This window comes from Pteropus vampyrus, unplaced genomic scaffold (genome assembly GCF_000151845.1).
Source record: "Pteropus vampyrus isolate Shadow unplaced genomic scaffold, Pvam_2.0 Scaffold37, whole genome shotgun sequence".
NCBI classification, from domain to species: domain Eukaryota; kingdom Metazoa; phylum Chordata; class Mammalia; order Chiroptera; family Pteropodidae; genus Pteropus; species Pteropus vampyrus.
Window position 1 is genome coordinate 7,807,192 of NW_011888818.1, and position 17,693 is coordinate 7,824,884.

A 17,693-nucleotide genomic window follows, 5' to 3' on the forward strand; every position below is an offset into this window, starting at 1 on the left:
GGCAAGGACAAGCCTGGGGAGGGACTGGGAAAAGCAAGAGAAGGTGTCAGAGATACAGGAATGAAAGCAGGGAGGGTTGGGGGAGTCAGGGAGCAATGGCCAGAAGATTGGGGAGCAGGTGAAGGCTGATGGGAGGCAGATGAGTTTGGCCACAAGGGGGTGGTGCTAACTGTGATTGGTGTCTGTCATCGCTATCAGCAGAGGATTGGGGAGCACTTGGGAGGTGAAGTAGAGACAGGTCTGGATGTCATAAGGAAAGGTTGTTAGGAATACGGGTTTGTTTTTTGTAGGATGAAAAAACCTTGGTGTGTGACAAGCAGGAAAGACAAGTGGACAAATTAAAGGGCGGGTGAACTGAAGAGCTTGGTGTGCCCTGCCTTGAAGCTCTTTCTCTGGGCACTGGTGGCAGGCCCAGCCTCCAGCCCTGTCTCTGAAGCTTTAATCTGCACGGAAGGGGAGTCTCCAGGGACAAATGAGCATCCTGGTAGGGCCAGGACTTGGGGCTGGTACTGTTAGTTTCTGTGAAGGGTGCCCCCTCCACCCAGCCCTCAATGCTCCCCATTTCCTCTGGTTTCTCCTCAACTGGAGACACCAGCGGAGTCTCTAAGCATGGGGAAGTACGCACACTCGCTCTCTCCCCTGACCCACCTGGGCCTGACTCTCATCACTCAAAGTTTGGAAAGACCTGAGCATAGCCTCGCTCATATACAAGGCGGTCCTTCCCTATGTCTAGTCTCAGTTTCTCTTGTTGTGGAGTTAGAGCTAGAGACCAGGTCAACCACCAACAAAGGAAGAGAGTTGGTAAATTGAGTCTCAAAGGCCCCATCCCAGGCTCCCAGGCCCTGAACAAGCTTACTCTGCCAGACCCCACTGGCCCCCAGAGCCAGGATCCACCACTCCAGGCTCATGGGCTCTGGAGTTGGAGCTGGATGCTCGTGTCATTAAGAGAGAGACTTTTATTGTTCCCATAGGGAAGGGAGACACAGGGGATCACGAAGAACTACAACGGGCACCTGGAAAATAAATTAAAGCAGAAATGCATCAAAACAAAAAGAAAATAAGAGAAATGGAGAGTGGCTGGGAGATGGCAGTGGCCGATGGCCTGCCCAGGCAGGCAGGCAGGCAGGCAGGCTCTCCGTGGAAAAGATCAAGCAGTCCCAGGCCTCAGCCAGCCCATTTCTTGTCCCTCTGTCGGCAGTAGCCCCAGGCTCCAAGCCCTATGGGACTGGAGCTTGAGGTCTCCCCGCAGCCCGACTGGGGAATGGCCAGAGTCCAGCTGGGCCCACCCAGGGGCCTGGCCAGCAGCAAGCAGCACTCTGCCCTCATGGGTTCGTGGCCGCCCACCCTAGTCATTGGAGGTGACATCGATGTCCTCCCCGGTGGCCTGCTTGGTGGCGATGCGCCACCGGTTGATGTGGTGGGAGCCCTTCTTCTTCTGCTCTGATTCGGGCCCTTCTTCCTCCAGCTTCTGCCGCTTGTACTTTGTCCTCCGGTTCTGGAACCACACCTTTACCTGGGCCAGGGAAGGAAGGGCACAGATGAGAAACACCCAGGAGGCCCCCAGAGCAGCTACTAGGGCCTCAGCACTCGTGCTGAGCTGGGAGCCAATGGGGAAACCGAGGCCAGGGTCCTCTCCTCTGGCCAGTTGTCACCTGATGGGTCTGGAGGCCTGCTGGTCTGGGAGAGGACACAGTGGACCAGAGAGGGGCAGTTTTCTTGTCCCTCTCAACAGAGGAGAGGGAAGGGTCAAGGAGCAGCGGAGCATCCTGAGCATCCTATAGCCACAGCACAACAGAGCAGGGAGGCGCAGGCTCTGCAGCCTGGCAGACCTGGATCTCTGCGGGTTTCTAGAGGAGATAATGATCGCTTCTCCTCAGGGTTGACGGGAACAGTAAACGAGAGAACATATGAAAAGCCATCGCATGCTCCATTGGTCGTCCTCTCCTGATCATGCAGTTTTTTACTTGGTCTTGCAGAGCCAGGCCAGACCAGATTATTTTGAGTCAGTGGGATGGGCCTGTGTGCTGATCCTCTGCTAAGTTCCTTCTCCTCTCTGGGCTTAAGTCCCTGGTCTACAGGAAAAATGTTTTCTGGGGCCCTTGCAGCTCCAGGGCACCTCCTGGGCTTTTGCTCCAGAGGGTCTCTGGGGGAGGTGATGCAGATTGGGTAGGGTTACAAGGCATGGATGGTTTCCTGGAAAAGACAGCACATTTAAAAGCAGCTAGTGCCAACTGCAACTGGAGCGATCCAAGGTACCTATGTGGGTGGTGAGTGGTGAGTCGTGTGTGTGGAATGATGGTGAGCACCTTGCTGTGGCGGCAGCAGCGACTGCTGAGGGGAGATCCTTAAACCCTGGGCAGGGCCAAAGGCAGTCCTAAGAAAGACTACCCGGTCTTACCCCTGAGAATGGTGAAAGGCACAGGCCTTTACCATAAAGACATGCAGTGGTAGCCCAAAGCAGGCCTGGCATCCAGGCCCAAGGGAGCAGTTTCCTGCCCAGGATGCCCACCCTCACAACTCCCAGACACTCCTCTCTGTCCCTTCCATGTAGACCACCTAACCCGGGGTTAACCGCCCCCCTCAAAGGTTTCCACAGCACCATCTGCCCTGCCCCTTGATTTTAGAGCACTAGGATGGGGGTGGGGATAGCCAGTGCTAGTGCTACGCATAGCGGCCAGCCAAGGACAGGAAGAGGTGACGGTCCTAGCCTCAGGGGGGATAGAATGAGGAGAAGGCCTTCTTCTCTCATTTCTAGGCCGGGGTTCAAATTCTTCACCTGCGTGTCTCACATCAAGTAGATGGAGAAGATGGCAGGTGTTCTAGATGCAGGGCTTCTGGATTCCATGCCCACCTTTCTTTGGGTACAGGGCTGGCTGGGCCCTGGGTGGTTCTCAGCATAACCATCTGGCAGTCAGCCTGGCCCCTTCCCCCCTCCCGCCCTGAAGCCTGCTGTGACTGTGCCATTCAGTAGGCGGGTGAGCTTACCCTGCCTCCTGTGCAAGGCATGTGTGTGAGTCAGGTCTGGATGCTGGGCTGGGGTAGCACTCCTGAGAGCTCAAGGGGTTGGCCAAGGGCTAGGCATGGCCGCCTGGTGATAGGGTGATACGGGATAGCTCTGGACAGCACCAGGGACAGAGAGCCCTTTTCTGTACCTTCTCCCTTACACACATTCCCAAGGCTCCTTCCAGGAGGGAGACTTGCCTGTAGTGGGATGGACCCAGTCTTCTACCCTTGCCTGGCATCATTGGCCCAAAGAATGGAAGCTTTAATGGTGGAACTTCAGGCACAGGGGCAGCTTCCTGGCATACCCAAATGAAAGGTGATTTTTAATATTTTCTCCATGAAAACAACCAGGATCAAGGAGGCAGCTATCTAGAAATAGGTCTGTAAACCCTCTCCTCAGGCAGCCTGGCTATCTTCTGGAGAACAGCCTTGGGCCGAGTGTCCAGATGCTGTTTACAAAGACAGCATAGTAACAAGGGGATGCTTATGACTAGTAAAAACGGCAGAATGCACAGTTTGGGCACAGCGCGATAACAACCATGAAAAAACAAAATCTATACACGGGGGAAAAAAATAGAAGGAAATGTACCCAAAGTATGGGTGACTTTTCTTTCTTCTTTCCACTTTTCTGAATTTTCTTTAATGCATTACTGATAACAATTCAGTTATTTTTCACTTGGAAAAGAAGAAAAAAATTGGGCTTTGAGTGTAGTAAGAGTGACATAAGAGTGACACATGTGACCTTTTTAACCCAGCTAGACAACTCTGAGGTCACCCCAGAGCCCCTTCCCTAGAGGACAGAGGACTTAGAAGGAACTAGGGCACATAGCGTGGCTACCAGCTCCATGGGAGCCAGCCTGAGGAGGCTGTGCTGCTTCTGAACCTGTCTCCCCCACAACCCCGCAACACCTACACACCTCTCTCTAAGCCCCAAAGGCACAGTTGGGATGTTGGCTAAAGGAACCCCTCACTCATCTGTGACCCCTCAGGATTTGGATAGGTTCCTTATGGTCTCCCAAGTCCCTACCTCAGTGAACGTTTCTCAGTTTTTCAGATAAGCCAGGCCCTTCCAAGATTCTCCGCTTTTGCCTGAGTTACCCCACTGATATACTCTTACTTAGCCTTCGAAACCCTGCTCAGATGTTCTAAGACTGGACCTGCCCCATCTGTACTTCCTTAATACTTTCTCTATCTCAGTAACAGTGACCCCGGCAGTGCACAAATTTATTTGCTCGAAACTGTCTCCTCACCAGACTGTGGGAACCTGGAGAACCAAAGCGGTGAGTTAGCCTGCTTTGGAGTCCCAGCGGACACATTCCAGGGCTGTTCAGCCAGCTGGGCAGAGATGAGGTGATCCAGCCCTATGATCTGGGCCAGACCTGAAAAACAGGAGAAAATCAACGGCAGAGTGATTGAGGACTAACCAAAAAAGGGGTTTGGGAAGTGCTAATCGCTGAAGAGATGGGCTCCTTCTTTGGCTTAGTTCAGTGGACACTTATATAAGATGGTCAATTCTTAATTCTCCATGTTCTGGATTGGATTAACCACTGGTAGAGGGGAGCTGGGGGAGGGAGACTTATTATTGGGGGAAACAAGGGTCAGCTTGAGTCAGGCAGGATGAAGTAGGTGAAACTGCTGTGGATGAATGAATGAATGAATGCATCAATGCATTAGCAGATTGATCAAGGTATGCATTAATGAATGAAGGTGTTTATGTATTAATTCATGAGTGAATGGACAAATGAATTAACAAATAAGCAAACTACAGCTCCAGCCCCTATTTCAGACTTTATTTTTGAACAATCTGCTGTTGAAATAAACCAAGTCTGGACCCCTTCTTTTCTACCACTCCTCAAACCTAGCCCATCCCAAATGAAAGGGTCTGTGGTTCCCGCCCCCTGAATACTTTTAGGTGAATATCTGTCCTCACCTCAAGGATTTCAGATACCCCTGTCAAGGGGTACTTGAGTCTTGTAACTCTGACACAAGAAGTTCCTCCTTATGTCCTGTTATCTCTTCTGCTTTAATTTAAGCCTGTGTCCTCTTGGTCTGTTATTCTCAGACACAGAGAAAGTCCTCAGACTAGATAGAGGCTTAGAGACATCAATCGAGCCACTCTCTCAGCCTGGAGATCCATTTCTTATCATTTGATCATGTAAGCTGCTCCCACTCTAAAGTCGAGCTCAATGCCATACTAAGCTCCTCACCCCATCAAACTGAGGTCAGCTGTGACCCCCCCATCAACCATAGCCCTAACTCTTTCTAAGCCCTGTTATCTTCTCTCTCAGACCATCCAGGATGCTTGCCCTCACTCTTAGGTGAATCTCACAAGATTCACCTGGCTCCTCGGAACCATGCCCTCAGAGAACTACTCTAGTCTTCCTTATCTTCCCTGCCCCCTCCTGCCTCCCACTGGACTTCTAGAACTTCAAAGGTGCTGACGTTCTTGGAGAAGACCTAAAACTTAGAGAAGGGATGAGTCCATCTCAGAACACACAGTGAGCTAGTAACGAAGGTCTCTTGACCTTCTCTAAAATTCAGGTCACCTGGATATCTCTCTCTCATCCATCCCTAAAGGCAGAGCATTCCAGAGCAGGAAGGGACCCCAAGAAGTCTCCATACCATGCCCCTAGGGGAAAAAAACCCATGTGCAGGTGACCACACACCTGCTTCCTAAGACCTCTCTCCATGCTCTCTGGCTCCAAGATAGTGGCCAGACTGACAACTCCTGCTCTATCTTAATCTTCCCACCTCAAACCCTTTCTTTCCTTCCTACCAACCTAGAGTCCTATGCATCCTCCAAGTCTCCAGGACCTGAGGCCTCCTGCAGTTCTCCTGACCTCCCTCAACACACACCTATGACTTCAGGGGGACTCACATTGCTCAGTCTGTGCCTGTCCCATAAGAGTACACACTTTGCATTCAGGTCTCACCACTAAATGAGGAATCTCCAAGGCCAAGCAAGGAGCACACTTCCACACCCTTTCCCCTCACAGCTCAGCTACACTCAAAGCCAGAAAAGGTCAAGAAGCACCTGCTGAAGTGTTCAGAAAAGGAGAGGCAGCTGGAAACAGTACCCAATCGATCAGCCTAGAACAACCAAATGCTTTCTGTCACTCCCCTTAAAATTAATGTGCCCCCTTACACAGAAGCTCACAAGTTGCACTCCTTGCTATCCGATGGCTTACTGGCCAGCATCCAATGTGTGCATATAATATCACCTGACTTTTGGGCATCGGTCACGCTAAGCCCATATGTGCCCTACATTGTGGGCACACAATGTTACACGTAGCCATCACACACACACATACTCACTCAACTTGCACTCATGGTTCTGATCTGACCTCACCAGCCGCCACAACTGAACTTAGATGGGCATGATCTGGGTCAGACTCTAGGGCTGCACCACAGCAGTAAAGAGCAACTGATCAGAGCCAGAAGGGAGAAGGGCCTGGGGCCCCTCCCTCCACCTCCTGGATGGACCTTCAGCCTTCCCAGCACAAATACCCTACTCCCAACCACACATACGTCTCTGCCTCAACAAAGAAGCTCAGGGTGCCCACCTCTCAACACTCCATGCTAAAGCTGTAGGCATACAGAGACCCCTGAGCTCTGGATGAAGACCCACACACTGATTTGCTTAACCTTCTCAGGAGCTTTATCCATAGATAAAACTAGATCATCTAGATCAACGACCTAGATGAAAGTGCAAGGGAAAGATAAAAAACAAAGGGACAGGGAAGGAGCAGTCACAGCAGAGAGCAAGGGAAATGACTGATAAAGTTAACATTGTGTACAACCAAGAGAAGTTTGCCCATTTATTTACATGTTTATGGAGCACCTATTGCTTGCTGGTCACTGAACTGGGCGCTGGGATATAGCAAGAAATAGGAAGGCTTGTCCTCTGCCTCCCAGAGCTGAGATGCTCAGGCCTATTGTTTATTGAAATCACCCAGAAAGCTGTTGTAAAAACTTTTCTGGGTCCCATCCTGGAATTCCTAAGAGAATCTCCTAAGTGAGGCCCAGGAATTTGTATTTTAAGATTTGTTTGCACGGTAGATATAGCCTGTCTACAGACTGACATTTGGACGTGGCAGACAACTAGACAATAGCAAAGTCCTGTGCATATTATGATATGTGGGAGATATACCATGAACTCTGAGGATTTGGCGGAAGACTTACACAGAAACACAGAGAAGTAGAATATTGATAAGCCAGAAACTTGGGGCTGAAAAGAACCCTGGATTTCATTTCATTAAATCTTACAGATACAGATACTGAGGCCCAGAAAGAAGACAAAGCCAGAGCTGATGAGATGATAGATAACCATAGATAACCATTAGCAGACATAGGAATATACTATCTGTCAGTTGCTAATGGATCTATAAAGATGGAAGTTTGAGGTGGATGCTGGATATATAGAAGATAAACAAAACAGATGATAAAGAGATAACCAATAGTTGAGTAAATAGAAGTTATGTTAGGAAGAAGATTATAATTAATAGAAAATAGGAAATATAAATTGAACAGCTTTGGGGAGGCAGTTTAATGAGAGCAGACAGAAATACATGGCTAGATATAAAACAGCTATCTGTGAGGCACAGATTAGAGAGCTTTGAGAAACAAATATAGATATTGACAGTAGAAATAGATGGCAGGGGGCTGATGGGACTGACTGATAATTGACAAGTAGCTGATAGCTGAAATGGCAGATTAGCTTGCCTGGTAAGTAAAGATGGATAGGTAATTAGTTAATGCTATAAGTTGGGTCCAAATGATAAGTTATGAGAGGGACAGAAAGACAGCTCTGATAATATAGGAGACTGGACATAGCAGAAAGAACACTGGACTAAGGAGTCAGAAACCCAAGTTTGGATCTTATTACGACACCAACTTGATATATAACTTTAAATAAAGGGAAAGGAAGGACTAGGGATGAGAATTAATATTACTCGAGTTCACATTAGGTGCCTTTAATTCTTAATCTATTTTCTGAATGAGGAAACCAGAGCTTAGAGAGGTTGAGTAACTTGCCCAAGGTCACACAGCCAGTTAGCAAAGAGGAGGATTTTGAAATCGCATCTGCCTGCCTGGCAAGCTCTTCCCTGTCTCTTCATCTCAGAGTCCTTACCTGGAGAGACAGGCCTCTACAAAGGTTTCTCAGGGTCAAACCTCCAATAGTTCTATTATTTTTTTTGTTGTTGTTCCATATGCTAAAATCAGCTCACCTATATAGACGGAACAAGATTAGACATGAATTTTGAAGTGAAGCTGGATACTTTATATTATTCTATCTAGTTTTTAAAAATATGTTTGAAACATAATAAAAATGAAAGAAACAAACATTACGATTACTAACTGGCATTATTAAGAGGAAATATTGACAGGCAGCTAGATTCAGTTTTAAAGTTAATTGAAAATGCTCTCATGGAGCTAAAAAATTAAGTTTAAAAACAATGACATTATTTCAACAAGTGTTAATCTGTGAGTGCTGGGATTATAAACCGTTTTGTTGTTTTATACTTCTGCAATTAAGTTTTAATAACTATTACTTTTTAAATGAAGTTAACTGTAAATACCAGTCTTAAATTTATACCTTGTTTTAGATAACAATTTTAAAATGCTGTTTGCCAGGAGGGAAAGAGAGTGTTATTTAATTAACGTGCGTTTTTTAATTTTTTATTTTTTTTACATCTTTCTTTAAACGGTTTTAAAAATTAATTCCGTTGTTTTATAAGCTTTATCTCTGCAGTTAGAACAGCCCAGCTAGAAAATCTGAAAAAACACGGGTCCTGGAGCCGAGACTAAAGCAACGTATTAATTAAATGGGGCATCAGACGGAGAAGACGACAGTAGATACCAAAATACGACGCGAGGACAGGTGAGGGTGGCCGGCTGCAGGGAGCTGGGGACGCAGTGAGGGCTTGTTCTCCCCCACTAAGCCCCCCTCCTATCCTCATCGCTACCCAGGAGGCCCCAAGCTGCCCCTCTCGCCCCTAGGCCGGCCCGGGGAAGGGTGGTGGAGGGTAGGGGGCGAGGCGAATAGGAAAGGGGTGCAGATGATGAAATGCCGGCGGGCGGGAACTGCTAGGCCAGCCGGAGACCTCTCTCTCGTTAGCAGATCTGGGAGTTGTCAGGGATCGAAGGGAGTAACGTCTTCCGAGGCCCAGCCAGGCACTGAAATCTGCTTGCAGGGCAGCAGCGGCCCCTCCAGTACGTCGTACTCGGTCAGACTAAGAGCTTAAGCGGTGCTTCCAGTCAGCATATATTTATGGCAAAGTCTTTAGGGACAATAAACCCAAATCGTCCCTATAGCTCCCATCTAGTTCTTTAAAATTATTTTTCTTAATTATCTATTACAAAAGTACTACGTGGTAATCATAATTTCACCCAGTTTAAAACCCTCCAACACTACTGGAGTTTATTCTCTCTCTAAGTCAACAACCCTTCAGATCATTGAAACGGTCACCGAGGACCCAGAATCTACTTCCCCGCCATTCTCAGGCCCCTCAGATGCGGGCTCATGTCCGGAGCCATTCCCACGGTTTCCAGAGCCCTGCCCCACCCCTCGGCCGGCCCCCCCCCCCCCCCCCCCCCCCCCCCCCCCCCGCGGCCCGCATGGAGATCAGGGTCACCTTCCGACACCAAGCAGGGCTGGCTGCTCCCTGGCAAACCCTCTCTGTTTCTGATATTTCTAGCTTGAGGACACGTAGGCTTTCTCACCACACCGCACCCACTGGTGGGCAGTCGAGGCCTCCACCAGCTCTGCCCGTGAACTGCAACGAAGCCAGAGCGGTGAAGGTCTGGGCATCTCACGAAACCATGAGCGCCCTGGAAGAGTGGCGGAAGAAGGGGGGTGGTAATCACAGGGCTGAGTCGGCTCCTGGGTCCACTGGTGCGGCCGCGAGTGACAGATAACCTGGCACTTCCTATGGGTTTGGGGAGCGGACTCGGGATAAGGTTCGATCTCACTTCTTGATGGGTCCTTAGGGCTTGATTTAAGTCCTGCGGCCTTTGCGAGGCTAAACACCGTCGGAGTTCGGTGCTCTAAAGACAGGCTTTGTGAGAGCTCCGCCGGAGTGGCTTCGGAACTGGGAGGCAGCTGGCTCTAGGAAGGCTGGGGGAGGACTCGTGCCGCTCCTGCACCCGTCCGTCCCCACCTCCATCGGGGCTCGGGGTCGAGCGCCGGCCGCGGCCAGAGGGGTGATTATTACCTGCGTCTCAGAGAGGCTGAGGCTGCCGGCCAGCTGCTTCCGCTCGGCGCCCACCACGTAGTGGTTCTTCTCGAAGGCGCGCTCCAGTCGCAGCAGCTGCGAGGGCGAGAAGGCCGTGCGGATCCGCTTGGGCTTGCGCGCGAAGGGGCCGTGCAGAAGCAGCCCGTCCTGGGGCACGTCGCTGGCTGCGGCCGCGCCGCCGACGGCAACACAGGCAGGTAGACAGAGAAAAGGGGCGCCGTGAGCCTAAGCCCGGGGCCCTCCCTCCCACTCGCACATGCCCTTGAGAGCTCTGCTAACCTCCCCAATCCTTGAACCCCTACTCTTTCTCCCCTTTCCTTTTTGCCACCCCTTTCTTAAGTCTGCTCTCCCCTCTAATACCCACACTCCCCACACTCCCGGTCGGGCACGCGTGGAATTGCAGCGCTGCTTGTTGGCCAGGAGGTGGGCCCGAGCCCGGTGAGGCGCCCACCAGCCCAAACCACAGTGCCTGGAGCAACCCAAGAGGCCAAGGCGTGGGAAAAGTCCCTTATCTCTCTTCCTTCGCTTGTCCCATCATATCTTCCTCAAAGTTAACACACCAAGAGTAGAGAAAGAGCTGGGTGTCAGGAAGATGATAAGGGGAACAGTGAAATTATTAGGCATTCCCACACCAAACACAGATTCAGGAACTAAGAGATACCCAAAGAACTCTCCTTTCACACCTGCTTAAACCAGCTTTGTAGCTAAATGCTCAGGCCACCAGCTCTTTGAAAATTCCTACCAAAAGGCCCAGGTTCTACTTTGTAAATGGTAAACATAGGCCAGCAGCTAGGTCAACTAGCCAGGTAGTACCTGGAAGTCTAAGGTCAGGTTCTTCTTCCCTACCACTCTCCCTCTTCCCCTCTGGTAAAACCCTCTCCCCACAGGAGACTCCCACTGCTTTCTGGTGGGAAAAGACCTTGCTTCATTCCTGAATAGTCCCCTGCTAAAGAAACATGTTTATAAATGTCTAGATATCATCTCTCTCTCTAATATATATAGATATAGATATGTTGGTTTCTGCATGGGCGAGTGTAAATATATACTCCAGCCTCCCTACTGTCTTTTTCTCCCATCTACCATACAAAATTTTCAGGGTGTGAATGTCCCTTGGCAAATGCTGTCCACCGTGGGGGGACTCAGCTCCTACATGCAGGAGGAGGGGCTGACATTAGACTGGATGAGGGCTGGTGTGGTGGGGTCAGGTACTACAAAAGCCAAAAAAACTTCTATCCACAGTCCCAGTCTCAATGTAATACCCACCCTCCACTCTGCCCAGGCTCTCACACAATCTCTGGCTTGGTTGCACATGCTAACAGAACTAGAAATAGGCACTGACATCACCCGTGTATGTCATGCAGTGGCATACAACAGGCCCCCTGACCCACCAACAACGCAGAACCCTAGATGGAATGTTTTGACAGAGTTAGCTGTTGAGATTGACTGATCCAATTAATTTCTTCAGAAATGGCCACTGGTTTGACTCAATTTGACCTGTTGTTTGTTCTTAAGACAATTGTTTGGATCATTTAGTTGAGATCTCCCATATCTGAAAATATCTCTGTAAGAGAAGCAGGGCACATAATTGAGATGCTGTTGCTAAAACTCTCCAGGTTCATGTCCCTCTGCTGGTGGAAACTGCCTGACATTACTTTCTTCAAGTCCCTGGGCTTCAGACACTGACAGAGGTGAACTTTATTGCTGGAGATTTCTATAGAACAGGATTGTCTAGGAAGAGGCTAATTCTTGGGGTTAGGGGGACAAAGTCCCCTGACCCCAACAAGTCACTAACTTCCAGTCACCTTATCCATTTTAAGTGGCTAGATCCGTGCTGCTACAAAAGAGAGTGGGCTCACATCATAGAAAGATGGAGAGGGGACACTCTGCCCATTGGACCCTTCAAGATGGGGGCAGGCCCAGAACTCTCAGGCCTGACTGCAGGAAGAGAAGTTAACTTGTAGTAGTAGAGGGGAACAGATGGTCAGGGAGGTGGTCTGGCAGAGAGTGGTAAGAGGGAGAAAAGCGGGCAGCCGATCCAGGTAAGAATAAGGAGGATGAAAGTCTGGAGTAGGAGCAAGTGTGATAGGCCAGAGAAAGGCGGAAGAGGTAGATGGGAAGCAGACACTTCTTGTTGATGTTCAAATAAATTGCTACAAAAAACAATATTTTCTGAGTCCAGGCAAAGTCCCAACAGTGGTTTCCTCTGGACAAATGATCTGGAGAGAAAGAGAAAGCCTAGCTCATGCTAGCACTTGGAAGGTTTGGTTCTAGCAGCTAGACTGGCCCAGGCTGGTCAGAAGTGGGGTGGCAGTGGAGAGACCCATAAATGTGAGTCAATGGGATGCAGAAACGTGAAAGGCAGTGTGGGGCTGAGGAAGCAGAACTGCAGTCTATCTCAGTGTGATTTGATGGCTGTTTTATAATTCAGTGGTTTGTGTCAGTCACTTGTGTGGTGGAGTTCTCTGTATTTGTCTTTACAAACCCAACGTAGATGATGGAAGCAACAAGCTTTCCTGTCATTCTGACATATGCATGTCCCTTCGCCTGCAGTCTGAGTATTTTAGAGGAAAGCTAGGTTGTTTGGTGTCTGCCTCATTGAGAGAATGGCCCCAGTTTATTGTCATGTCCTATTGAGGAAGATACCATGCGTCTACATGCATGTGCAGAAACATCAAGGGTCCTTCTGACCCAACTATGAAAAAGCAGGCAGCAGAAAAATTATTCAAGATGCTGGTAAGTGACGACAGACTTGATTTCAAAAGAAGCAGGGCTTTTCTCTTTAAGGAAAAGAATGTTTAGTACAAACCTAACCAGCATGAGAAGCTGATCAACAGCCCCATATTTCTGTAAAGACAAGGGTGGTGCCTTAGGTGCCTATGTGCAAGGACCCCTCTCACTCTGACCTATGGGGAGGAAGCCTTGATCATCCCTAACGCAGTTTCAGTTTCCCTTAACTGAACTATAAGGGCAAAACAAGCTTGGAGCTGAAGTGCGATGTGGCCTGTTTTCATCCAATAATTCTGGGTGGTGAGAGTGGGCTGTCAGTTTCAGACAGGGACAGATGAGAAAGTAGAACAGGGCTGGCTTAGGTTTCTTTTTAGCGAGGAACTGAACCCCACTCCACCTCGTTTTCCTACAGCCTCTCTTTGTGGGCCACTTCAAGGCAATGCCTTGGAACTAGCAATGGAGACTCCCAGGCACGAGGAGGCTGAAAGTGGGAGCTAGGAATCCAGAGGGCCCGGGGCACGAGCTGCAGTTCCTTCTGCAGAGGCCGCTGCCCGCCTGGGGCCTGATGGCCAGGCGGAGGGGCCCGGGGCTAAGAGAGGGAGAGGCAGCGGAGATAACCTTATTCCTCCTCCTCCTGCCGGAACAAAGGCTCTCTTTGAAGCACCGGACCATTACCATCTACAGTCTCAGAGGGCTGGGTCTCCCACAGCCCCTCCCGACGCTGCTCTCTGGCTTGGAAAGTTCCTGCTGTCCGGGAAATAGCATCGAAGTGCAGCCAACACTCGGCCTCCACCGGCACCTCCCCTTCACGCCTCGAAAGCTGTCCCCCCTTCCTCGCTTCAGGGTTCCCGCCGGCTGGTCCTGATCGTCCCGCTCTGGCTTTTCCTCTTCCATCGCCTTGCTTAGCGGAGAAGCCGCTTCCCTGCGCGCCGGGACCGCGCTGCCGGAGAGCGCAGAGCACAGAGCGCAGACATGTTCCTTTTCGTTCGTGTGGGGTTTCGTTTCTTGTATTAAAACGGGCTGAAAAGAGCATCGCAGAGACCGGGTTCTCTAGAAAACGCGGCGCGGGAGGGCCTGGGCCGGCTCGGCTCGCAGACCCGGGACCCGGCTGAGCCCGCAGGGCACTGGGCTGCCGGGGCGCGCACGCGCTGCCGCGACGCTGACCGGCCCTAAAGCCAAAAGTATCAGGGTTCAAAGTCCTTCAGTGCCCAGCTGATTGCCGAGTTCAAAAATGCGGCCACCCTTGGCTCCATCTCCGCGTCTAGACACGGTTCTTAAGAGAAAAATCCAAACGTTTTCCAACTCGACAACGTGCTCCCCGGGACTGATGGCTTAGGGAGCGGCGGCAATTTCTGAAAGGATTTTGCGAAGGATTTATCTGTCCTCGCCTGGTTGGGGATGCTCAGAGCCGGAGCTGGATCTCTTGCGAGGCATCCTGGCCCGTGGACCCCCAAGCCGGCGCGGGCGAAGCCAGAGGCGGGAAAGGCGGCTCCCAGCGTAAGGCGCGGGTCGGAAGCCGAGGGCGCCGACGCAGAGGCCTTCTCCCGCGGAGCAGAGACCATCAGTCTTAGGACCTGCTCTGCCCTTTCTTCCAAGCCGCTGTTCCTCCAACCATCTTCCTAAACGCTGGTCCCTCCTCCACCTGGCCCGAAGGTTTACAAACAGCCGCGACTCTCAATTGGCGGGCGCTGGATTTCGAGATCCAGGCTGAGGTCTGAGCCCATGGAGGACCGAGCCCATGGAGGATCGAGGCGATTTGCTCAATTTTGAACAAAATTTAATTTTATCAGTTAACATTGATTTTTAATTGACAAGTTTTTTGCCCCAAGCGCCTGACACCGTAAGCATTTTCCCCCCCGGAAGATTTGGGCAAATCTTTGAAATCTCCATGGGAAACAAGTCTGCCCACAAAAATTCTTGTTCAAGTAATCACATTCTCTTATTTTGTGGGGTCCGTTGGGCAAGTGTCTACTAGCTAGATGGAACTGAGAAAACATTCTGACAAATCGGGACGCGGAAAAGCGGCTTTCCGTGAAATAAACAGCTATAGCTAAAGCTTCAAGAGATCATTTTTCTCCTATTATCTAGATAATTATACCAAACATCCAGTTTACTTTGACTGTGTAGACCCGGTTTACCGTCAGATTAGCTCCAGGAGCCGAAGCTCTAGACCTGTCCTTTTCATTTATTTCGCTAAAAGCCGGGTTACCTAGCTCTGAGTCATGAAACCTCATAAGGCCGAGGTCTGTCAACAATAACAAAATAAAGCCGGAAACTAAAGCAATTACTGCACAAATTAAGGCTACTTTAAAAAAGAAAAGAAAAAACAAACTCCAACAAATTCAAGGAAGAGAACGAACTCCAACAAATGAAACTCTCTTTCCTTTGGGAAAGTCAGATAATTCAAACGTGTGTGTGTGTGTGTGCATGCGCGCGCGCGTGTGCGTGTGTGTGTGTGTGTGTGTGTGTGTGTGTGTGTGTGTGTAAGGCCAGTGGGGGATCTTCATTAGCAAACCTATTGCCCGGTGCAGTCGTAGGGGTTCATACTGCCTAAGACCTTAAAAGATTTTTGCTCCCGCCCCTGGCTGGGAGGATGGCCATCCGTCCCCCAGTGGCCAGGTGGTCTCCTAGAGTTCGCAAACGGCGGAGGAAGCTGGTTTGCTACTGCAAACCTTTCTCACCCGGGGTCTGAAAGGCGCGTGTGACTTGGAGAAGTCGGGCGGACGTTGCTGAGAAACATCCCAAGACAGCGGAACACTTCACACTGAACATTAACTCTTCAGTTTGCCCTGCCCGCTGCCCCTTCTTCCCACAGACCCAAGACACGCGGTTGGACTTTCCCCTGCCGGGACGCATCAGCGAGGGCGGATCTTGGGAGTTGGTGGTGGACCTGCGAGCGAAGCATGATCCCAGGCCCAGCCAGGGTAGAGGGAGGGCGGCGGGCGCAGCCGGATTGGCCTAGACGAGAGGGATTAAGGTAGGCCAGCGGGAGGACCAGGAGAAGCTCCAAGGATGCGCCCGGGCTTGGAGTCCGGATCCGCATCATTCCTGGGAAAGCCTGGAAGTCCCAGCATGGCTCTCTGGGAGGGAACCTAACGCGACAGAAGCACAATGGATCCAGCTCGGCTCTTCCCAGTTTGGGAATTGACCTTTGCAGACCCGCAACCTTTTCGCAACAACTTCCGAACAGCCTCGCGCGCCCCCGAGCCTCCTCCACGCCACTGCAGCGCGGGCGCCTGCTGGCTGCCTAAGCTGGCACAGCGTGGGCACTCACCCTGGAAGCGGTGGCCGAAGAAGCGGTTCCGCAGGACCCAGGGGTAGAAGTGCAGGGGGTCCCGGTGCTGGGCGCTGAAGAAGGAGTGCGGGGGCTGCAGAGGGGAGGCGCCCAGCTGATGCGCCGGGTGCACGGTCAGTGCGGGGTGGTTCATGGCCTCGGGGAACACGAGCTCGGGCCCACCGTAGAGCGAGCGGCCCGCACCCGCGGCGGCGGCGGGGAAACCGCTCACGAAGGCCGCCTCTGCCGCGGCGGGGTGAGGGTAATTTAGCGCCGTGGGCCGGAGCGGCTCCTCCGAGGCGGCCGCCGCCAGGGTATGGGAGCCCGCGCCCCCTCCGCTAGTGCCCCCGCCCGTGCCGCCGTCCTTGGCCACCAAGGACTCGATGGTAAAGCCGCGCTTGGCTGTGGGCTGGAACATGGTCGCGGGCGCCAGAGCCGAGACAGGCAGCCGCCGGGTTCTGGGGAGCGCTTCGCGTCCTGGCGCCGCCGCCGTGCGGGATGTGCACCCAGCCAGGCACATGCACACACACCAGCACCCCTCACCTCCCCCGCCCGCCCACCCGCGCTCAGCCCCTGCGGGCGAGCCAGGCGCGGAGGGGCGAGGGGTGTGTGAGCCAGCGAACGAGAAGTCGGGCCACCGCGCGCTGCTAGGCGCGCCGGCCTCTGTGGCCGAGCAGGCAGCTCCTGGCGCGGGCACTGGCGCGGGCTCCGTGCGATGCTGCGAGCTGCCTCTACAGCCTGGGGGCTGAGCCCAGCCCCCTCCCTCTCGAGGCCAGCCAGGACCGACCCCCGCCCCCGGTCCTCCCAGCACTGCCCAGCCCGGCCGCTGCTGCTGCTCTGCAAGACGCAAGTTAGCGGGCACCTGCCCTGCGCTCGCCCATTGGCCGCTGCTCACCTGCCCAAGGTGGGGGGCGGGGCGGGGCGGGGCGAGGGGCGGCGGGTGGGGAAGGAGCCAGCAGTCGGAGGCAAAAACCGGACTGGAGCCTTTGCAGAGCGATCTAGGCCTCTTCTCCCGCCTCCCTCGCCACTGGCTGCTCCTCGCGTCTCCGCCCTTTAGCTGAGTCTGGCGGCTTCCGCAACCGTCTCAACCCACGCGGGAGCCGGAGAAAGTATCCGAGGGCCCGGAGGCTTGGGAGAAATTCCAACCTCACTTTCCAGTGTGTAACTCAGTTGAACCCTCTCCACTTCGTCCCGGGATGTCATTTCAGTTCTCAGACAATTTGAACGAGTAGAGGGTGCCTGTTTAGGGTCCAACTAACGGGTTCTCCCAAGAACCACTACCCTGACCTCCAAAACTCTCCCGCTCACCCACCATCCGTCTCCTGGTCTGCGCGGCCTTGTTCATGAAGTTTCACCTTTTCTGGGTGTCATGAGAGACTGCTCCAGAAAGGAGATGCTCAATTCTTTTTACAAGGGCCGGGGCCTGGGACAGCGCGAGAGGCCGCCGAGGCAGT

At 52.0% G+C, this 17,693-nt stretch overlaps 1 protein-coding gene across 2 annotated transcripts; it reads right to left on the reverse strand.

Moving 5' to 3' along the window:
* Nucleotides 1-938: 938 nt before the first annotated feature.
* Nucleotides 939-17,130, reverse strand: EMX1 (empty spiracles homeobox 1). 2 transcript variants are annotated; one of them, XM_011358163.1, is made up of 3 exons: nucleotides 16,240-17,130; nucleotides 10,218-10,402; nucleotides 939-1,513 (listed from the first exon to the last, which is right to left on the reverse strand). In XM_011358163.1, the coding sequence occupies exons 1-3, from the start codon at nucleotides 16,757-16,759 to the stop codon at nucleotides 1,346-1,348; spliced, it is 873 nt and encodes a 290-aa protein (XP_011356465.1). In that variant the 5' UTR covers nucleotides 16,760-17,130; the 3' UTR covers nucleotides 939-1,345. The 2 variants fall into 2 exon arrangements, with proteins under 2 accessions (XP_011356465.1, XP_023385207.1); XM_023529439.1 differs by having other exon boundaries at nucleotides 10,218-10,398; nucleotides 16,236-16,657.
* Between the last annotated feature and the right edge of the window lie 563 nt (nucleotides 17,131-17,693).